At 35.5% G+C, this 22,900-nt stretch overlaps 1 protein-coding gene across 2 annotated transcripts in view; it reads right to left on the bottom strand.

Annotated features, from left to right (window-relative positions):
- Positions 1 to 22,900, bottom strand: part of LOC109055042 (zinc finger E-box-binding homeobox 1-like) — a 35,568-nt gene that overhangs the window by 7,023 nt on the left and 5,645 nt on the right. The window contains exons 1-3 of one of the 2 annotated variants that reach the window (XM_042726706.1): positions 13,239 to 13,755; positions 7,901 to 8,107; positions 4,051 to 4,233 (exon numbers count right to left, since the gene is read on the bottom strand). In XM_042726706.1, coding sequence (XP_042582640.1) covers positions 4,051 to 4,233; positions 7,901 to 8,107; positions 13,239 to 13,293 — 445 coding nt within the window. In that variant the 5' untranslated portion in view covers positions 13,294 to 13,755. Of the gene's footprint in view, positions 1 to 4,050; positions 4,234 to 7,900; positions 8,108 to 13,238; positions 13,756 to 22,900 lie in introns of those variants that run through there. The other variant, XM_042726705.1, reaches the window with a different exon arrangement.

Here is a 22,900-nt window from a genome sequence, read left to right on the forward strand (position 1 = left end):
CAGCTTCAGGAAATAATGTGGGGTACCTTGAAGGACGGGTTTGGGTGCTTCAGGGTCACATATGTGTTTCATTACAATAAAGAGACGTTAGCAGATAAATGTGCTATTACCGCTGCCTAAATAAAATCTCAGCACGGCATTTAAAGCAATCCAACAGGCACTTGAACTTTCTGTTCTCCGATGCCAATATAGATGGTGGGGTAAATTATGACGTGCATTTCTTGGTGAGCTGCCTTTTGCAGTTATTTAAATGGTTTGAATCCGCTTGAAGTGACGAGTCTCGAGTCTCTTACCGCTTGACATGCGCAGCGGCTCTTTGAGGTGATGTATGTATTTAAAGGCCCTTTCCACAACTGATTGCACTTAGCACTTTCTGTTCTCCAGACCGGGCTCAAGAACTGGCGTCAGCTGGAGAGACGTGGAATCGTGATCATGAACTGCGTCTGTTTGGGTGTGGTTACCGTACGCACAGTGCATTTGAAATGTCTGCACCTTGTCGTGATGAGTCTTGTAAATGGAGGGTAAAAGGTGTCGCTGCACATTCTTGGGAGCCGCGTAACGGCGCGTCTGTAGCACACACAGAGGACAAGCCTGTCTCCTCCACCAATGTTCACGGTCCTGTTTTTTGAACTTCATGTGTTCTGCAGAGACTTATATTATATCACGCCTATACGTCCGCTGGCCGTTATGGGACAACGTCTGCAACGGTTGTCAGTATTTAAAGGTTTTTTCTCCACCGGCTGCACAAAGAGATTCCGGTGGATAACTTTTGGTTGTCGGAATTCATCTTGCAATAAATAAACAGTCAAATTTCAAAACAATTAACCTTTTTTTCACTTTGCTGGGATACTCATATCGTTCTCAAGGCGTCATCGTTGGGGTAATTCAATTCAATACAATGTTAAAAAGTTGCAACATGTGTATTTTACCCAAATAGATATATATTAGTATAATATATATATAAGTAGATATAAAATATATATAGTATAGAATATATATATATCTATATTAACATTACTTTTTTAATGATTCTAACAAGCTGTATTAAATGTCCTAATGTGTTCCTAATGGTATTTAAATGTTACAAAATGTCACATTTTTCTTACAACATTTCTACTAAGGTTTAATTTACGCCTCTATTTAAATAATATTGGCTTTTTTTTAAATGTTCTAAGAACTTGCTAAGAATGTCTTGTCGTGATTGTACATCATTTAAATAGTTTACAGAAACATTTTTTAAAAAAGTTGCACTGACATGTATTTTTACCAACGATTTACATAATTACAAATTTTGGATAAGATTTTAAAAAAATTTCTCATGAAATGGAGGTAAAGAAAACCAGTTCTGATTTCTTAACATGATTGTTAAAATTTCTTAGAACATTAAAGTACAAATAAACTTAGGATTTTCTATCATAAATGTTGTTCTAGAAATTCTCTCATGTTATTTATCAGAACGTATATCAACAAATTTAGTATAAATGGTTCAAGAGCATTCATAAACATTACTTTAAAGAACATTTTTTCCTAGACATTTTATATAACTTTTAATAAACGTTGGTGATGAAAGTTGATAGAACGCTGAGGAAAGGAATGACAAATGATAATTGCATTTCAGATGAATCAATTTCTTTTCTTTAAAGGTGGTCAGGTAGAAATGGAGAATCAACATGTTCTGTGTGTTGATATTTAAACTAGTGTGTTAATTTTGGAACCCACTTTAATTTTAACGAGGCTCTTAGTCTTACTCAGATGTACAATTTTAGTTATCATATTTAGTGAATACCTTGTCTGTTTTGTTTAGTAAATTTAGTCGACGAATGTTGAGTCAATGAAATCTCAATCACATTTTAATCATCATGATTATAATGTCTTTAATGATCATCAATATTATAATCTTAAAGTTGTAGTCCATTTGAGAAAATACTTTTGCATTTCAGGTATTGCACTCTTCACCTTGTAAACACAAATCAATAGTCAATGTCGAAGTAATCCACGTGTGTGTGTGTGTTTTTTTTTTCCCTCGTACCTTATTACCTCAAATTCAATTTTCAAAGAAATTGTTTAAAAAATGATTGAAACAAATAATTTTTTGAATACATTTTAGTTTTACGTCTTTACTGTAAGTTAAGATTGCATGTTTATATAGTCAGCGTTATCGTGTATTGACCTAAAATTGTTGTGTCCTAATCGTCATCGGGGAACCAACATCTAGTGCACAAAACATTTGTCTCACATAGTTTTTCGTTAACAAAATATACACTCATTTACGCAATAGAGAAGTAATTATAGTAACAACTAAAACATTTTTTTTTTTTGTTTTGAGAGAGAAATCACATGTAAAATGCTCGAATTTGATATGCAAAGATGTCAGCCACTCATAGCAGTGGGCGTTTACAACACGAAGTCTCACAAAGACACGCCCCTTTCCCACTCAACATTGTCTTTCTAAAATGACATTTTATATCTAAATTTTGGACTGTTTTTTAATGAGAAAACACACTAATTTACACATATGAGGAGTTGTTTTGATAGTAAAATTGCAGTAGTAAAAGTTTTTGAGAGAGAAATGTAATGTCATTTCATATGCAAAGATGTCAGCCAATCATAGCCGTGGGCGTTTACATTGAAGTCTCACAAAAGACCCCGCCCTTCCTCTGCCCAATCCCCACCCTCTTTCTTCCGCCACACAAATGCACGGCCCCCATTTATATTAAATCCTGTGACTGTAAATTAATGTAGTGAGCCATGCCAGTGGCATAATTGACTGTCTATATCTGAAATTGTAATCTTGATGTTTAAATTTCTACAAAGGTGAGAATGTTTGTTATAGGTACATGATAGTAAGAGAAGCCGGTGAGATAAATTCATATGCAAATGTTCAAGGCAGCCACATACTTTCAGGGATCATAGAATGGGCGTTTACACTGAAGTCTAGGACAAAAGACACGCCCCTTCCAATCGAAGTGCTCGCAAGGGAGCATATCGCCTCTCCAGTAACCTTAACCTTTTTTTTTAAAGTGTATACATTTTAAAATCTCATTTTGAGTGTTTTTAATGAGGAAAACACACTAATTTACCACATAATGAGGAGTTGTATTATAGTAAAAATTGCAGTTAAAGGTTTGAGAGAGAGAAATGTAGTAATTGGTCATTTCATATGCAAAGATGTCAGCCAATCACAGCAGTGGGCGTTTACACTGAGTCTCACACAGACACGCCCCTTCACCAGTCCAACCGTGTTTTTTTTTTTCCAAATGAACATTTATATCTAAATTTTGAGTGTTTTTAATGAGAAAACACACACTAATTTACACATATGAGGAGTTGTTATAGTAAAATTGCAGTAAAAGTTTCCCCGAGAGAGAAATGTAATGCTCATTTCATATGCAAAGATCTCAGCCAATCATAGCAGTGGGAGTTTACACTGAAGTCCTCACAGAAGACACGCCCCTTCCAGTCAACCTTTTTTTTCCAAAATGACCATTTGTATCTAAATTTTGACTGTTTTTTAATGAGTTTGGAAAACACACACTAATTTACAACACATGAGAGAAGTTTTTATAGTAAAAATTGCAGTAAAAAGTTTGAAAAATGCTCATTTCATATGCAAAGATGTCAGCCAATCATAGCAGTGGGCATTTTTTAAACTGAAGTCTCACAGAAGACACGCCCCTTCCAATCAACCATGTCTTTCTAAAATGACCATTTATATCTAAATCTTTGACCTGTTTTTAATGAGAAAACACACACTAATTTACACATATGAGAAGTTGTTATGAGTAAAATTGCAGTAAAAGTTTTTTGAGAGAGAAATGTAATGCTCATGTTCATATGCAAAGATGTCAGCCAATCATAGTAGTGGGTGTTTACATTGAAGTCTCACAAAAGACACGCCCCTTCCAATCAACTTATTTCTTTCTAAAATGACCTTTTATATCTAAATTTTGACTGAAATTTTAATGAAAAACCATTCTCTGATTATAACTGCACCCCAGGACAGATTATAAAACAATCAAAAAAATGAATTAACAAGCTCTACTAGTTGACCTTTGCCCTCGTGTGACTCGTGTTCTCCGGGTGACCAGCAGACGGGCGACATGTCGCGGTGAACGGAGTCTAAATGGTACGAGCTGACGGATCCGTTGCATTGTTGAGGGTGAATCGGGCTGAGCAGGTGCGACACAGAGTCATAATGCGGCGTGCTGTCCATCACACGAGCGTCAGCCTGACCTGAAAGAGAACATGCATCAACATTATCATCACGCTGCTGGATTACATTACAATATCAGGCTGAAAGATAAACAAACGTGTTTTCTTAAAGTTATATTAAAGTTGAGATTCATGCATCATCTGAAAGCTGAATAAATAATCTCTCCATTGATGTGTGGTTTGTTAGGAGGACAATATTTGTCTGAGATACAACTATTTTGAAAATCGGAATCTGAGGGAGCAAAAAAATCTAAATATTGAGAAAATCATCTTTAAAGTTGTTCAAATGAAGTTCTTAGGCAATGCATATTACTAATCAAAAATTAAGTTTTGGTATATTTATGGTAAGTAATTTGCTAAATATCTTCATGGAACATGATCTTTACTTAATATCCTAATGATTTTTGTCATAAAAGAAAAATTAATAATTGTGATCCATACAATGTATTGTTGTCTATTGCTACAAATATACCTGTGATACTTATGACTGCTTTTGTGCTCCATGGTAACAAATATAAAAACACACTTTTATTTATTACATCTAATTTTTGATCAGCTAATATCATGCATATTTTGTTGTTTTAAATATATTTAAATGTGTAAATATTACTTAAATTGACTGTCTTTAATTACATTTAGAATATTTTGAGGGGAATATTATGCCACAAAGACTTGATTTTATTTAGTCCAATGTCAATTCGTTTTTCATTTCATTTTAACTTTACATCAAGTCGGTGCTAAAAGTAATATGTTTGCACGTTCATATTAACATTATATTTATTTAAAAAGTTTAAAAATGTTTTCAAAAAACAAAAAGAACATGCATCTACATGCAATTAAAAATACAATAAAATGTATAAAGTAAACAAACATTAAAGTGCAAAAAAATAAATAAATAAAAAATCAAGCAAGTTAAATTCTATAGTTGATATATACATTTATATTTTAAAATATCAAAAAATAATCACAAAACATGCATAAAAATAACAGAAGCAAAGAATTAAAAAATGATTCAAACATTTTCAGCTAATATGTTTTCTGGTCTGGCATTATTTAGTCCAGATTAAAATGCAAAAATGTGTAAACAAAAATAAACATCAAATCTTCAAGTATTTGTCCGGCTGTATATATGTTAATGCTATTTGTCTTCTTAATAGCTTACATCACAGTTATTAGTTTCCTTATATCAGCCCGGTGTCATTCGTGTAGATCAGAGATGCTGTTATTGTGATTCTCGCTAATGAAATATGAAGGATGCTTCAGCTTGAAGAGAAAATGGCTCGAATGCTGCAGAAATCCTCCCTTGAAACCAATAAGACTAAAATACAAGCAGAAGCGCGCGAGGAGGGATGCCAGCACTGCGCTGCGACGCAGGACGAGCTCTTAAATATTTGCAGATGTTGGCATGGGCTTTCCAGCTCTCTCTTTCTCTCATGTGGCCGTGGAAGAGTCCGTGCTGTAAATAGTCTGTTGTAGGCGAACTCTGAGCGTTTGATCTCCGGCGAACAAAAGAGAAACGCTAACAGGCTCAGTTTTGATTTCTTCAGGACTGTCACCTCGTTTGATGTGAGGAAACATTACGAGGCTTGATGAGCGCAGCAGTTTTGACTGAAAGGGTGCTCTCAGTGGGATCGGACTCATTACATTCGTGATGATAATTACTCTTAAGTGTGTCATGTCTGTAGTGCGTGTAGCTGACGTGAATGTAGGCCGCTTGCTCATCTTCGGCAGTTTCAAAACTTCTTGATCACATCTGATGAGTTCAAGTCAAAATTCTGAATTCTACGTACTACAGATCTTTTTTTTAAGAGTGAAAAAAACACTAAAACTGGGTTTTAATGTCACTTAATAATGCAATCCTTGCATACTACGTGCTAAATATTCCGCACTAAGTATGCATACTGCTATTTTCTAAAAATAACATGTGAAACAGTACATGACCTCAATATGAGAATAGCATCCGGTTATCATTATTGAAATATGTTTGTTTTTATTTTGCGTTTTAAATTTTTGTAATTAGTATGGACCAGTTCTAGTCTAGGGTGAGAAAAACAAATTTGGTTTTAATGTCACTTTAGGTTACTTTGTTCAGAACACATTCCTGTGCACACTTTCAAGGGTTGGAAAAGCAACTAATGTCATTTTAGGTCACTTTTCAGAACGAAAACCCTACTATATTACTAACTGAATACTGCACGCTAAGTATGCATACTGCTATTTTCTGACAAATAACATGTGAAGCAGTACATGACCTCAATATGAGAATAACATCCAGGCATCATTATTAAAATATGTTTGTTTTTATTTTGCATTTTTATTATTTTGTACTTAGTATGGACCAGTTTTAGGGCGAGAAAACAATGTGGGGTTTTAATGTCACTTTAGGTTACTTGGTTCAGAACACAATCCTGTGCACACTTTCAAGGGTTGGAAAAGCAACTAATGTCATTTTAGGTCACTTTTCAGAACAAAACCCTACTATATTACTTACTGAATACTGCACACTAAGTATGCATACTGCTATTTTCTGAGAAGTAACAGTAAAAACAGTACAAGACCTCAGTATGAGAATAGCATCCAGTCATCATTATTGAAATATTAATTTTTTGTACTTAGTATGGACCAGTTTTAGGGCGAGAAAGCAATGTGGGGTTTTAATCTCACTTTAGGTTACTTTGTTCAGAACACAATCCTATACACCCTTTCAAGGGTGAGAAAAACACTAAAACCGGGTTTTAATGTCACATTATACAATCCATGCATACTACAGTACTTACTGAATACTGCACACTACATAGGCATACTGCTAAAAATATGTGAAGCAGTATGCAGTATGCAACAGTATTATGCTACACTGTTGTCACATGTACTCAACATGAGTCAGTCATCATTATTAAAAAATACTTTTTATTTGACATTTATAATTTTTGTACTTATTACAGATCAGTTCAAGGGTGAGAAAAACACTAAATGTTTTTAAAACTAGGTTTTAATGCCACTTTAAGTCCCTTTTTCAGAATGTAATCCTAGCATACTCCTTACTAAATACTGCACACTAAGTATGCATACTGCTATTTTCTAACGAACACATAATATGTGAAACAGTAAGCAGTATGCAGCACTTTAAAACGTTAGTACGCTAGATTGTTGTCACATAACCGTAACATTTTATTTTTAATTTTTGTACGTATTATGGACAAGTTCAAGGATGAGAAAAAACACTTAATGTTGTTCTTTAAAAAAATAATAAAGAAATAAATGCATTTAAATGGATATTTAAGGTTTAACTTCAGGTTTACCCTATTTTCTCTGATCTTGTATTCTATTAATTTCTATAAGAGAGGCATACTGCAGTATGCTACATTGTAGTCACATGACTTCAACATGTACGAGTAGCACATATAATAATGTAGTATATAAAATAATGATGGCTGGATGCTCATTTATGTTGAGGTCATGTGACAGCAATGTAGCATACTACAATAGTGACTGCATGTATAAAGTACACTGTATAGTGTACTTCATACAGCTTCTTTGTTAAAACTGTTGCATTATAGGTCCTTCAGATCTTTTATTCTGAGTATAAAAAGTTCTTGAAAGGATTCTCCTGTAAAACCCTGTTTTTGGTTTTAATTGGAGTCTTTATTTTGGAGTTGTTTTGCATGAAGTGCCTGTTGGAGAGACTTACAGTGTTCAGGGTCTGCGGCTGGGATTTTCAGCGGCCTGGTTTCGGTGTCGGCCCAGCTCTCCGCACACGGGACGGGACTGCCGGGCTCCGTGCCCTCGCTGGGCGTCAGACTGACTTTATCCTGAGCATCTCTGCTGTCCAGAACCTCCATCCCCCAGACGCTGCCCTCATCCTCGCCCTCAGAGCCCAGACAGCGCTCCGGCTCACCTGAGAAAGCACAGCATTAACACTGACGTCACAATAAATAATACAAATTAAAAATGCATTGCAAAAATATCTCAGAAACGTATCACCCGTGATCTAATAAATGACTTCACAGATTTTATTTTCTTTGCTCAGTATCTAATTCTGTCTAATGTGAAAGTTTAAAAATAAAAAATGCATCACAAAAATGTCTCAGAGTGTATTTTTATCAACATATATGATCATTTATTAATTTGGAAATAATATTGTATCATCCTCGCTCAATATCTAATTCTGTCTAATGTATAAGCATTGATTTTTACAATAAATAAAAAATTTGCAATGCAAAAAAGGCTTGGAAATTGATCACACTTGATCTAATTAATGACACACATAAGTGTTTCAAGAGTACTTATCAATTAATATTTTAATTTATTAATTTGGAAATATTATGTTATTACCTCTGCTCTAATTCTGTGGAATTAAAATAAAAAAATGCACTGCAAAAATAGCTCGGAAATGGATTCTAATTAATGGCATTCACACATTTATGTCATTATTGATTTTATTTTTTTATTTTTTTTCATTTTTAATTTTTGCAACATGAAAAACATAGTTTTTAAACATTGTTTTAATGCCACTTTAGTTCACTTTGTTCATGTAATCCTAGCATACTGCTGAATACTGCATACTAAGTATGCATCATGCAACATGATCCCACCACAACATTAAAAAAACTTGCAGGAATTTAATATAAGCTGACTAACAGTTTTAACCATAGATGCCAGCCAAAGGGTTAAGATAAAGATCTTGTGAAAAAAAAAAAACTAGAAAAAAAAAAACCCGGAATAGATAAAAAAGTCATGACAAGTGTGAGGTTCTCTAAAAGTATAAGTGCACATGTGCAACAGTTTTTAAGCAAGCAAGTGAAAATTAAAATGCATGTCATAAATGCAATGAATGCAAAGGCTTTTAAAATGATTCCTGTAGCATTAGAAATAAATCCTCATGCACACACACACACACACACACACACACACAGATGTGTGTTTAATCTTTGAATTTTTATTCGGCCTAATCGCTTAAACCTTGTAAAAAGTCACAAATGTGCAACATGAACTTGATTAAACAGAGAACAGGCTGTGATTTACATCAGCTGGCTTTTATACATTTATAAATACACTTGAATGGATTGGCAGCCGCAGACTCACGGCATTATAATTTTCCCAAATGGGAGTTGGGGTGTGCAGTATTTTTGGGTGAAGAGCACATGAGAAAACCAAGGCCTGAAAGCTGTTAGGATGGCAGATAGTTTTATTTAGACTGCGAGCGAACTTCTTTGTTTCAGAGTTCACTTGGCCTGACGTGACGTGTTGTTTTAATACGTGAGAATGTGAGAGAACTTATTTGTTTCAGAGTTCACTTGGCCTGACGTGACGTGTTGTTTTAATACGTCAAGAATATGACAATTTAACCGTGTTTAACATTCGTGATATCTTTCTTATCCATCACCCCGAGTGCAAATTCAATACAAGCGTAAATTGCCACTTTTTTTTTTTTTTTTTTTTTAGACAAAAATAGCGGCTGCTCCACCAAGACCCTGACTTCCATCGTAGACGAGGGGTGTACTTTATACAGTTCTCCCTAGTTACCCCGTCAGAGACAGCACGATTTCCTTTGGTCCTGCATTTCGTGTGTATAATCCTTTGAAGCGTAGCCTCGGCAGGAATTAATTTCCAACAAATTTAACTTCAGGCCACGTAAGACGCCGCTTGAGAGCGGTGCTTACGGCATGTGTGGGGCCGCATAAAACGGCCGTCTTAATCAGCCTCTTGTGCCGTCCCTCAAATCTGAAGGCTGATTGTGCAGAGCGTCTGAGGGGCGCAACAAGTGATAGCTCATCCAATGAGCAATGATACAGTGGTACTGAGTTAGAGGGTTGGATGTGCATTTAGCAGTCCAACACGCTCCCAGGGAGGGCACAGTCCTTGTTTAAAATGCGTCCTAACATTTTTTTATCAGCTTATCATCCTATTCGTCTTGACCTATGGTTTTTTTTTTTTGTATAATCCATATAAACAGATTTAATCAACAGATAATAAATGCGAGAACAGCTGTGTGAGCCGTCAAAATTCACCTCTTGTGCATCCCTCACCCACAAAATGCTCTACAGAATCTCAGAAGCTTTGCTTTATCATGTTAGAGTCGTTTTTTAATGTGAACAGTAAGCCCAGTTCAACCACAACCGTGTCTTACCATGGATTACTCGTGGCATATTTGCTGGTTTTGTTGATTGCCTGCAGCGCTTTGTGTACTAAATTCTGGTTTGAGCCGTTTTGTTGCACCACTCAAAAGAGGCTGTTGCTGAAGGGGCGTTTTTATCAATTAATATTTGTTTCCCGTTTTATTGCTGATTTGTGTACTATTCTGGTTTTGTTGCACCATTAAGACTGTTGCTATTTATCATTAATATTTTCCGTCATTTCTAAGTTGCTTTATGTTTGTGCTTGATTAATACATTATTAAGAGCTGAACTTTTAAGTGCACTCCATTGTAAAAATAACACTGGCATTAATTAAATATTTTCAGTATCAGATCACTGCTACAATGTTTACAATCTCTAAACAGATTTAAAATGATCATTTTCATTAGCAGTAACAAAATAAATGCATCACAGAATCATTGTTTTTGAGATGCAACTGTGTTCACAGGCTTTCACGAAGGTAAAAATGCATGAAATAATGCTGATTTGCACCATTTTTGGTTTTGTTGCACCACTAATATTGTTGCTTTTTATCATAATCATCCTTCATTTGTAAGTTTTTTGTTGCACCACTAATTTTGTTTCTTTTTATTGTAATTATAATTCATTTGTTAGTTTATTTTCATGTTTGGTGTTTGAACCTAAAAGACAACCATGCAACATATTAAATAAGTGTTGGCACTCCACTCGAGTGTAAAAATAAGAGTGGTATTAAAGTAGCGTGCAGGATGGCGTTGCGGGCGATCTTTCATCTTTCTTACGCTGAAGTCTGTGAGTTTATTAGTGTCTCTAATCAGTTGGTACAGCAGGGCAGGAAGCTACAGTTGTGTACTAGTTTCAGTTCACCACGTAGCTAAACTGTTGTTTTTTATCAAACAAAAACCAAGTTGCGTTCGACTGTAATGGAACAAACAATGCAGCGTTGACGCATACAGGAGTGTGTGTGTGTGTGTGTGTGTTTTTTGTGTGTGTGTGTTGATGATCAACTTGTTGGTCAATTATCCTCTGCTTAATGTATATGTCAAACACGTGCTGTTCCCACAGGTTCACTGCACACTCACACACACACACACACACACACACTCACACACACACACACACAAAATGCACATATTGAACAGGGTCTTTCCAGTTATGAGTGTGCAGAACAGGGGCGATCAAACTCATCAGCACAGTGTTAAAGCTTTCATTTCACATCGAGAAACACATTTATATGAGTGCTATCTATCTATTTACCTATCTACACCGCCAAGGTCTGAAAGGTCTGTTTCTCATGATCTTAACAGGGGCGATCTTGGTTAAAAACTCGAAAAGTTTTTTAATTTATCTTAACACCGAACAGTTTAATTTATCTTCTGGTTAAATTTGTGTAGTAGATATGTTTTGTGTGTGTGTGTGTGTAATATTTCTATCTATCTAGCTATAATTTATTTTATTTTTTTATATTGTATTACATTTGTGTATGTATTTACGTTGTATTTATATATATAGAAAAAAAAAATGTGTCCGTAATTATGGTATTACATTTGTGTGTCTGTAATATATATAGTACATATATTTGTTTTTTTCTTTCTCTCTAAACACACACACACACACACACACACACACTCACACACACACACTGTTATATATAAATACAAAATGTTATTTACTAACCTAAAGGAAGCAAGCCAAGAGAGACATTAACTAAAACATTTTACAAGTATGAAATACGTTGTCATGTAAAGTGAAGGAAAAGCAACTCCATTGCTAGTTTTTAAAAGCATCCCATAATGCACCTGTCCAGAGAGGTCAGAGCTGAGATCTACAAAAATTTATTTTGCTACCGTTTTCATCACTACATCATCTCTATTTGAGTTACTTTGGAGTTTTCATTACTTTACCATTATTTTAAAAATGTAAATATTAAAGAAGGAGTCCAAACTGTCATGCTTTTGTGTTCCAGCATGGAAATTCTGCACCGAAGTGTGACAAAATAATTATTAATCTCTGTAGGGACGCAGGGGGCCGCAGATCGAGAGAGAGTCAGTAAAACACACATCAGATGATGCTTTAATGCCACACAGCACGGAAATTATGCACCGAACTGTGACAAAATAATTCTAATAAAATATTTAAAACAGGTTTAAAGGTTGGAATTTTGAAATTTGACTTTTTTTAAATTTATTTATTTATTTCTCTTTGCCTTTAAAAACACACTAATGTTAGCCTGGCCTTTGCTTTTTTAGTTTTTTGTTCTAATTATTATTTCCCTTTCTCATCTTGTTTTACTGAAAGGCATAATTGTCTAAAACACGAATTCCTGCATTTATAAAAATCTGTAAAAAAAAAATCTGATCCACGTTCTAAAGATTTCAATGAAGTTAAAGAAACGAATATTGGCCGCCAAGCACATATTCTGCATCTTCAGCTGGAAAAACCTGATGCACATATTCTAATCTGAGTGTTTCGATCGTCTCAGGAAAGAGTCGAGTATGCAAACTTCAAACGCTTACTTTTCCTTTTAAAAAGCATGTGGTAAATTGTGGTTACAATGAGGTAAAAGCATCAAACGGGAATTGGAGTTGAGCAGCAGTAGGAGTCGTGGTGTTGTGTCATGGTGGATGGAGGTGTTTCAAAACTTTCGTTCCTTGCAAACACAAAATGCACACTATTAATCATTCTACCCTCATTTACCCCACTATCTGACCTAAAAAATGCATTAAACCTTGAATTATGAGTAAGAAAGAGCGCCTTCAAATACAAAACGAAGGAAGCAGCATGATGTGTCATGTTGACTTACTAGAACACACTGCTAGTTTAAAAGGTCAAGCTGCAAATATAGTGATGAGCAACAAGAGACAATACTAAAGGTCACAATCTGCGAAAAAGCAAAACCACACTCAATCTTACCTTCGGCGAGGTCACGTGTGCTGCGATCCGTGATTAGTATCCTTTGAGCAAACATCCAACAAGTCTCGAAGAAGTTCAACAAGACGGCGAGAATTATCTGACTCTGCTATTTTCACACTCAGACAATGAGTCAGAGACGCACCACATCACAGCTTCAACACCTCCCACGGCTCTCCAGCGTATATACCTCACACTACACAGACGTCACTCGCAGGGGTCAACCCTGGACAGAACGCTGTTGGCACGGGCCCGTGTGATTCTCACAGGCCACGCGGGAGGTCAGTCATCTCACACGTGCTCTGATGGGCTCTGATAAGAGAGCGCTTCCTCAGCATCAGCTTCTCACAGAGCCTCTGATGAGACTGAATCAAGAGCCGCTGTGCTTCACTGAAGTACTGCATCAGTGAACCAGGAGGAAAAGCAGCACACACAATGTACGGGTTAAATTTAAACTGGTCATGAAACTGTATTTGCATCACACTTAATTAATTAATTAAATAATTATACTGGTTTTAATATTATACTGATTATGGCATCTAATTATTTAGATTTTTTCATTTTATATACATGTATAATATACATTGCATTCACTATATTTACACTGATTATAACATATTGATTGTCATTTGATTATATACAGTGTATATATATATATCATTCTAATTATTTAATTATATTGATTTAATGATAAATTGCGATTATTATATTTTGATGCATTGATATTATATTCATATACATTTCACACACACACACACACACACACACACACACACACACACACACACAATCTGAGGGTGCAAAAAAATCTAAATACTGAGAAAATCATCTTTAAAGTTGTTCAAAATGAAGTTCTTAGCAATGCATATTACTAATCAAACATTAAGTTTTTGATATATTTACGGTAGGAAATTTACAAAATATCTCTATGGAACATAATCTTTACTTAATATCCTAATGATTTTTGGCATAAAAGAAAAATCTAGTCAGTTGCGGTCCATGCATTTCACTCCTAGGCCTTCATGAATTAATCCACCTCTTAATACCATCATAATAATGCCACGCTATAGAAACCATAAATATTACACAGAAATGCAGTATAACAGGGCTCTGCATCACAGATGTGTATCTGTTTATGTGATGATGAATGCCATTAATGAAATTAATAAAGCAAGTGAACAAATGTAAGAATGTATGAATATGTAACATCACGAATCATCTTAAGGAAGAGTATAGAGCTAAACTGATGTAAAAAGCAGATCATTTGTTATGTAAAGGGTGTTTCATTAGGACGGAAAAAAGTTTAGACGATATTTAAATGATATTTGCTTGTGACTGAGATATTTACAGGGTTTTCAGAGTGTGTGGGAAGCTCTTTCACAGCGGCTTCATCAAACGTGTTTGTGTTCCAGACGTAGTATCGGTTCCAGGTCTGATGCATTCTGGGAACCCGTAAGAAGAACGACAAATCACTAATGACATCTCTTTATCTCAGATGCTCCTCTGAGACAGCAGCGAGATTAACGGAGTGCAAACGAGTCTCAGAACAACACCCAGAAACCTCACGTGTCTCCACGAGGGCTTCAGAAGAGATCTCGCCCAGAAACAACACTTCAGATCTCAATTAGTGCTATCACTGGAGGTCAACTGATTCATTCGTGCTTTGATTTCACCTTGGGGTTTTAGGAGAAACATCTGAAGCCAAGTTGATAATTCAGTAAAAGCAATAAAGTTAAAGTTTAGTGATAGTTTGTTTATGCATCCGTCTGTTCAAATGGAGCGCTTTCTTTCTCCTCATCAGTAATTATAGACATTGCATGGCTAGTTAAAGCCACACAAACAAATACCAAACACAATTAAATGCCCAAAAGTATCTGATCACTTCTAAATGTGTGAATGTGATTCATCAGATCTGTGCTGAAGGATGTTTTCTCTTCACTAACCGCACTGTTCTTCTTCATGTTCGCGTCTCAAAGTGTTTGAATCAGGTGTTTTAGTGAATGCTCACAGGTGAACAGTGTAGACAGTCATATTAACTAGCAGCAGCATCCACTAACTAACCACTAACTAACCACACTGACTGTCTTCTAGTGTTTTAGTAGTTAAAACCCAACAAATGTCTTTTTTTTAAAAATGTGTTCCTGTATTTTTCTTTACAGTAAATGACATGATATTTACATTTATGCATTTGCGAAATGCTTTTATCTAAAGTGACTTGCATTGCATTCAAAGCACACGTCTATATTTTATCAGTTCATGTTTCCCTAAGAATCGAACCCATGACCCTGGTGTTGCGAGCTTTGTGATCTACAATCCACAAGGCTATTTGGTGTTTGATATTGTAGCAATTAAATAGTAGTAAAAACAGATATTTTTAGCATTTAAAACCCGACAAATGTCTTAAATAGTAATAGTAAACAGAGAAATCACTCACTCACTCTCATGTCTGTTCTGTTTTTTTTCTTTTTTCAGAACAGAAGAAGATATTCTAATGCAAACCCCACTGAGTTTCGCTGTACGTACAAAAAAAAACCAAGACATTTTTAAAAATATCTATCGGAACATCTTGAGGATGAGTAAATGAGGACAGCATATTCATTTTCTGGTGATTAAGCGCATCATTTGTTATGCATGATCAGATCGATTACAGTAAAAGCGTCTACTTTAGTGAACTAAAGAAGCACCCTAAACAGACATAAGTGAAGTACATAACAGGCTATCCGATCCGTTTCCGAAAATAGTTTCCTGATTCCTGATCGGTGTTCTCATCTGTACTGATGAAGCTGTTGTTTTAGTGAGTGCATGACTGTGTGTCGCTCTGAGAATGCAAAACGCTCTCCATCGGGGTTGGCCCCGCTGAATCAGAAGCTTTAGGGTTTTATGGTAAATGCGGCGGGAAGAGCACCTTCAGCTCCGCGACGTCCAGCCGAGCGCAGAGAACGCCAGACTGCAGAGGTGTGATTTAGCAAACAACAACAAAAAAAAAACCACCTGAGGAGAAAACGTGCTGTGAGGAAAGTGTCTGCATGCAGATGAAAGGAGTAGAGAAACAGAAAGGGAGAGACGTGGGACCCCTGACTCAGATAGTGTGAGATATTCAAACGACAGCAGCGGAAATTCCCTGCGCTGAAATCTGGCAGAAAGCACGATGACAAACGTTTACGCGGCGCGGCGCTGTGATGCATGACAGAGTGCTACACAGATCTCTGCTATCAGATGGCCTCTCTGTGTTGATTTTTCTGCAACAGAAACCATTCAAACTTAGCAGAAGCATGAACTGGTTTGAGCTGACCTAACCTGGCTCGTTAGGGCTGTGTGTGAAAACGGAAATAATATCAGCAGATTTTATCATCACAAGCTATAGTTTATGGATGTGTGTACATACAGCATGAAAGCATTTCTTAATTAATTTTTGCATTACTTTACACACACATACACACACACACACACACACACACACACACACATATATATATATATAATATAATATAACCAAAAAATATTATATATATATATATATATATATATTTAGTTATAATAATTACTATAATAATTATTTTATTAATATAAATTAATAATTAATTATGATTAATTTATAATACCTTTTTTAATTTATAATAATTTTTATATAGTTATGTTTTTATATATTTATATAGTTTTATATATATATATATATATATATAATTTCCATATATTAATAAAGTAATATTATGTTGATTATAATTATAATGACAAAAACATTGTATATAATTATATTATTATAATTATTAATTATTAATCGTGATTAATCACATCCAAAATAAAAGATTTTGTTTGCATATTATATGTGTGTTCTGTGTATATTTATTATGTATATATAAATACACACACATACAGTATATATATTTTGAAAATATTTACATGTATATTTACATGTCCATATTTATATAAATAAATAAATACATTTAATATATAAAAATATATTTTCTGAAATATATATGTGCATTTGTGTGTATATACAGTATATATATATATATAATAAATATACACAGTACACACAAATATATTATGTAAATAAAACTTTTATTGTGGATGTGATTAATCGCTTGACAGCACTAGATTATAATGCCAAAAAAGTCAGCGTGAAAGTAAATTTAATCCTATCCATTTTGTAAATGCATGTTTATTGATCATATTCTGTTTGTTTGTTCCATGTTTCTCTCTCTTTTTTTAACTGGCCTGTAATTTTTAATCAAAATATCTCTGGATCTTTTCTCTGGGGACATAAGCATGACTTCTCCAGTCTTTTTGTTCACTTAAATGCTGCATCTTTCTTACAATCGACTCACATCTCACACTGATGCACAAAACCAGATTCTATTTGATCTCTGATGTACATCACAGTACAGAATTAAAGTTCTGTTACTTCCGTTCATTGCAACTCAATGCCAGCAAAACAAAATTACAATGAGTCCGGTGTTTATTGTTTTGGTGGCTCAAAGTCAAGAATGTGTCGTCACAGTTCCAAAATGAAAGAAAATCAAACTTTTGGCTCTGTAGATGATCTGAAGCTACATTATGAGGTAAAAATAGTAAGAAGATGTGTGATTTAAGACAGATGCTTTCTTTAGTAACCGCTTGTGTCTTTGATTTTGATTTGATTAGCTCACATCGTTTAATGACCTCCGTGCAGATCATACTATCGCTCTTACGTTGTAATTTAAACCATGTATTTTACACTGCAATTTATAAAAAGATGACGAGCCGACTATTTTATTTGCATGCCAAAGGCAATTTTATTCTTGCATTTGGCGAGTGTTTTTTGTGGTTTCTGTGATCAACTCTGTGTATGTGCATTGAGAATATCACCTCAGTCATCCCACGTTTTTTATTTGTCATGAAATGTGGTTCATGAGCGTTTAAGTGTCTCACAAATCCTCAGAGTGTTTATCAGTCAAATGCATGTAGGCCTCTCCAGTTTATTGCTCAGATGTTGCTTTGTCATCATCCAGAGTCAATTTTTGACATGCATAAGTTAATTTCAAGATCTCTGATCTTTGATTGCATACAGTTTGAGAGTGCATTTAATTTCAATGCTTCTAAGAGAAACAAATGCAATTTCAAAGAGAACTCGTTCATGCATTTTCTTGCAATCATGCTGCAGAAAGGTTCGACGCTGTGTATCTGTGTGCATGCACTTTTTTTTGCGTGCATGTCCATGCATCTGTGTTGCATGTGTGTGTGTGTGTGTCTCAGTCCAGGAATGTCGCAGCGAGTCTATGATGGCAAACACACACCACATTCTGAATCAAACCAATCCCTCGTCATTACTGTCTTGTCTCAAATCTCTCTCGCTCTCACACCGCACTATAAATACCTTTGCTCCCCCTCCAAATTTGTTTTCCTGGTCTTTTTTTTCCCCATCTCTCGACGCAAGAAAATGTTTGCAACATCTTCCAGGCTTTCTGATGTGGCTCTTTATTTTGTACATTCGTGCAGACCGCACAATAGCGGTCGGTGGATATTAAAAAACATTCTCAGGGCCCGGCGTGAGAGGGCTGTTTTGAAGTTTTAATGGTGGGGTGGGGGCTAAATAAAGCTCCTCTTTGAGCTGGATAATGTGAGAGTCGGTTAGCTGCACATCAGTTGTGACATTCACTGAGAAATTAGTGTTGGGGTTTCACAAATATGCCCGCTATCCTGCGCCGGCTTTTACGAACTCAGAAAGCATTTCTACCTCGAGTCGTTAAAGAATCCGCAATCTCGCAGCTTGTGTTGTTTAATGCGAGGAGCCCAAACCACTCACACTGAGAAGAAGAAGAACAGCGTGTGTGTGATCTTTGCAGGGCAGGTTTCTGTGTTCCTCGTGTTCAGCATCGACTCAGCGCCACCTTGTGGAAATGTTTGGATCTGTAAGAGGTCAGAGCAGATTCTACAGCACACAGAAGTGTTTTTAATTAAGCAAAACTGAATTAAATTCATACCATCCTGCAAAGGACTGAACTCAGAAGGAAAACTACAAAAAATAAGCAAATAATTAGAACGAGTAATATATGAAAAAAACATTGTATGGATGTATACACTGCTATTCAAAACTTTAAGTAGGTCAGTAATTTTTTTTTTAAATAAATTAATACTTTTATTCTTCAAGGACGCATTAAATTGACCAAAATTGACAGTAAAGTCATTTATAATGTTCTGAAAGATTTCTATTTCAAAAAAATGCTGTTCTTTTGAACTTCCTATTCATTGAGCAGCAAATCATCATATTAGAATGATTTCTGAAGATCATGTGACACTGAAGACTGGAGTAATGATGCTGAAAATACAGCTGCGCATCACAGAAATAAATTACAGTTTAACAGAGATTCATGCAGACAAAAGATACTTTAAATTGTAATAATATTTTTTTAAAAATTACATTATATATATATATATATATATATATATATACATATATATATATATACACACACACACACAGTATATATATACACAGCTAGATAAACTGTAAATGTGTGTGTGTGTGTGTGTGTGTGTGTGTGTATTACAGTCCACATTGATTTGATTTGATTTCATTTGCGTGTTAATGAGAATCTAAAGTAAAGTCTTAAAAAACACTCTTATTAAAGTCCCTGAAAGTGCAGAGATGGCAAAAAAACTAAAACTAAAGGAACTGTGTGTGTGTGTGTGTGTGTGTGTGTGTGTGTGTGTGTGTGTGTGTGTCTGTGTGTGTGTGTGTGTGTGTGTGTGTGTGATTGCTGATCCTCTCGCCAAAAAAGAGAGAAAGAAAAGTGGGAAAAAAGAACTAAATAAAATGAAATTGAGTGGGTTGGAAAAAATGGGAAGTTTAAAAAGGCAAACAGGGTTTTTAAGAGAATCTTTGATGTGTATCACTGGAGGACTGTGTGTGTGTGTGTTACTGTAAGTCAAAGCAGAAGGGCTCGTGGGCCGTGTGTGTTTGATGTGTGTGTGATGTGGTTTCGGGGGGGAAGGGAGCTGTGTGTGGCGTCAGAGAGGACCGAACGGAGCGCAGGAGCCTCTTTCCCCTGCAGTCGCATCCAATCACATGTGTGTGTGTGTGTGTGTGTGTGTGTGTGTGTGTGTGTTACACAGATATTCACACCTCAGTGACGCATCACTGCTCATATACATTAAATCAGTGCCAAATAACTTCATAATCAATCATATTTCCGCTCTCGTCGACGCTCTGCCATCAACCACAGACATTTATGTGTTTTAAGGAAGGCCCAGTTTCGTCTCTCTAAGTGCTTTTCCAATCCGATCCGCGCTCAAACCCGCTGGAAAGACAAATCACAGAATCTCAATTGTTTCTCCTAAACTTGAGATGTTTCTTCTGTGAGATACGCCCAGGAATCTCACATCCCAACGAACAGAAATCCGATCAGAAATGTGTTATGAAAACGTTGTTTCTGAATGTTCAAAGTTCTGTGAACATTCCATTTGCAAACATTATTGGGACGCTACTTTTAAACGTTTTCGGAATGTTCTGAAACAAGTTTAGAACTCATTCCATGAGCATTGAATAAATAATGTCTTTGAAACTGAACGAATGTTCTATTAATGTTACAAGAAGAATGTTTCTTTCTGAGAAATCGTTCCCTGTTATCTGGGATATCAAAGATTCAAGTAGTCAGAGATCTCCTTATGAACTTTTCTCATTAGATATCCACAGTCTTACTGTGCAACTCATTTGTGACTAGTTCTGTTCCTCCTGACTTGTAATTCAAAGCAAGCTGCATTGAGTTCATGTCTGATCATCCGTGTGTTTGATGTTGCAGAGCTGCTCTGTGATGTAATCGGATTCATCGCTGACTTCCTTTCTCATAACTCAACTTCCTGCCGTCAGATCCCTGGACTTATCAAATCTGAGCATCTCCATTATCACACCACACACACTCGCTCCTGACCACAGAGCTGGAGAAGTGTGAGGTGTGCAGGAGAAATTGCAACAGCGATCTGCTCGAATTCTCTTCTAATAACCAGACTTTCCAGTTGAAAGTGTTGGCTCAATGGTTCGACCTGTTCCGCTTTACTTCAAATGTCCTCACCAGTCAGAAATGTCCTTGTTAATACAGTGAAACCTGTAGAAGAGCTAGGGTTCACTGCTGTAAAGGTTCAGGAATCATGTTTTGCTTTGTTTTTCTGTCACTCGGGTTTGTGTGAGCATTAACTGTTGCAATGACTAACTGTTTATTTATATCAACGCAAAATGTAACGATATTGTCATCCAGCTCTATTCTGCTAAATGCAACTATAATGCATGAAGATAGAAATATATTATAAACATTGACATCATTATTTGCTGTAAAGCTGCTTTGAAACATATAAAAGATATAATATACATAATTATATGGATATAATAAATATGATTGACTTCATATGAAATTTTGATTTTGTGATAGATCCTCACAGATAAAGCCTCAGAGGAGTGTGTTTGTGTGTGTGTTTTTTTTTTTTTTGTTTTTTTGTTTTTTGATTTGTACCTGTTGGCTACAGGGTTTAGGGAGTCTTTCTCGCTCCTTCAGTCTCAAAGCTCAAGGTCTTTATGTGATACTGAGCTGAGCTTGAAGCAGTCTTATCGTGATCGATTCATTCATGCAAGTTAGTCTAAAGCAAAATTACAGTTAACTGTTAATTTTATGCTGTTTTCTGCATATGTCACACACCTGACCAGGTGTTTTCAGTGTTTTAGATGCCACGGATATTATTACAACAATATTAGAAATGTTTAAAATATTATTTAGAAAATGTTAAGTTTCCATTATTTATTAAATGTATTTTTTCGTTTGTTCAATTTATAAATAAAGTGTATTTACTATTTGTTTATATTTATGTAATTAATTCAAGCAATGTACATTCATTCTAATCAATTTATTATTTAGTTGAATTTTATTTGTTAATATTTAAGTTCTTGTTAAAACCCCTGCACTTGACAACTAGCATGATCTTGACAATTGCATGATATCACTAGTTGCATTTATGATTACAATTATGATTTCTGTTCATAATGATGCATGTATGTTTGCTGACGGGTGTCAGATTAATATTTGAATTGCACCGTTCTGTAATGAACATGGAGCTGCTTTACGAGCGCAGCAGGACGGCCTATTAAACGCCGTCCTTTAATTAAATGAGTACTTAATTTTAAAGTATCTGGCCGGGATGTGACTGAAAGTCAAGTCTAAAAAATTATGAAGACTAAATGCTGAACATTCACTGATGAATCCTTCACAGTTAGGAGAGTTTGAATTCACTGTTTTTTACTTCATGGTTATGAGAGTTTGAATTATTGATTTCATGAATTAACCATTATGTATGACCTCTGTGTGTGTGTGTGTGTGTGTGTGTGTGTGTGTGTGTGTGTGTGTGTGTGTGTGTGTGTGTGTGTGTAAATTGAGCATGGCAGTTCGCTACCACAAGACGCAAACAGGCAAACAGACTTCACTCAGCAAAGATACACTGTTTACAGCCCCGTCAGTCCATCACAACACATTGCACACAAACAAAACTCTCTATGGGTGTATGCACTTCTGTGTTTACTGTGGGTGTGTGTGTGTGAACATTTAAAGCGGCTGGTGATGCATAGGTGTGTGTTTATTCCTATTCTGACAAGCAAACAACAACATCAACACTGCGGATGCATCGGTTAGCTGAGTATCAGC

The sequence above is a fragment of the Cyprinus carpio genome, chromosome B6 (assembly GCF_018340385.1).
Source record: "Cyprinus carpio isolate SPL01 chromosome B6, ASM1834038v1, whole genome shotgun sequence".
NCBI lineage: Eukaryota > Metazoa > Chordata > Actinopteri > Cypriniformes > Cyprinidae > Cyprinus > Cyprinus carpio.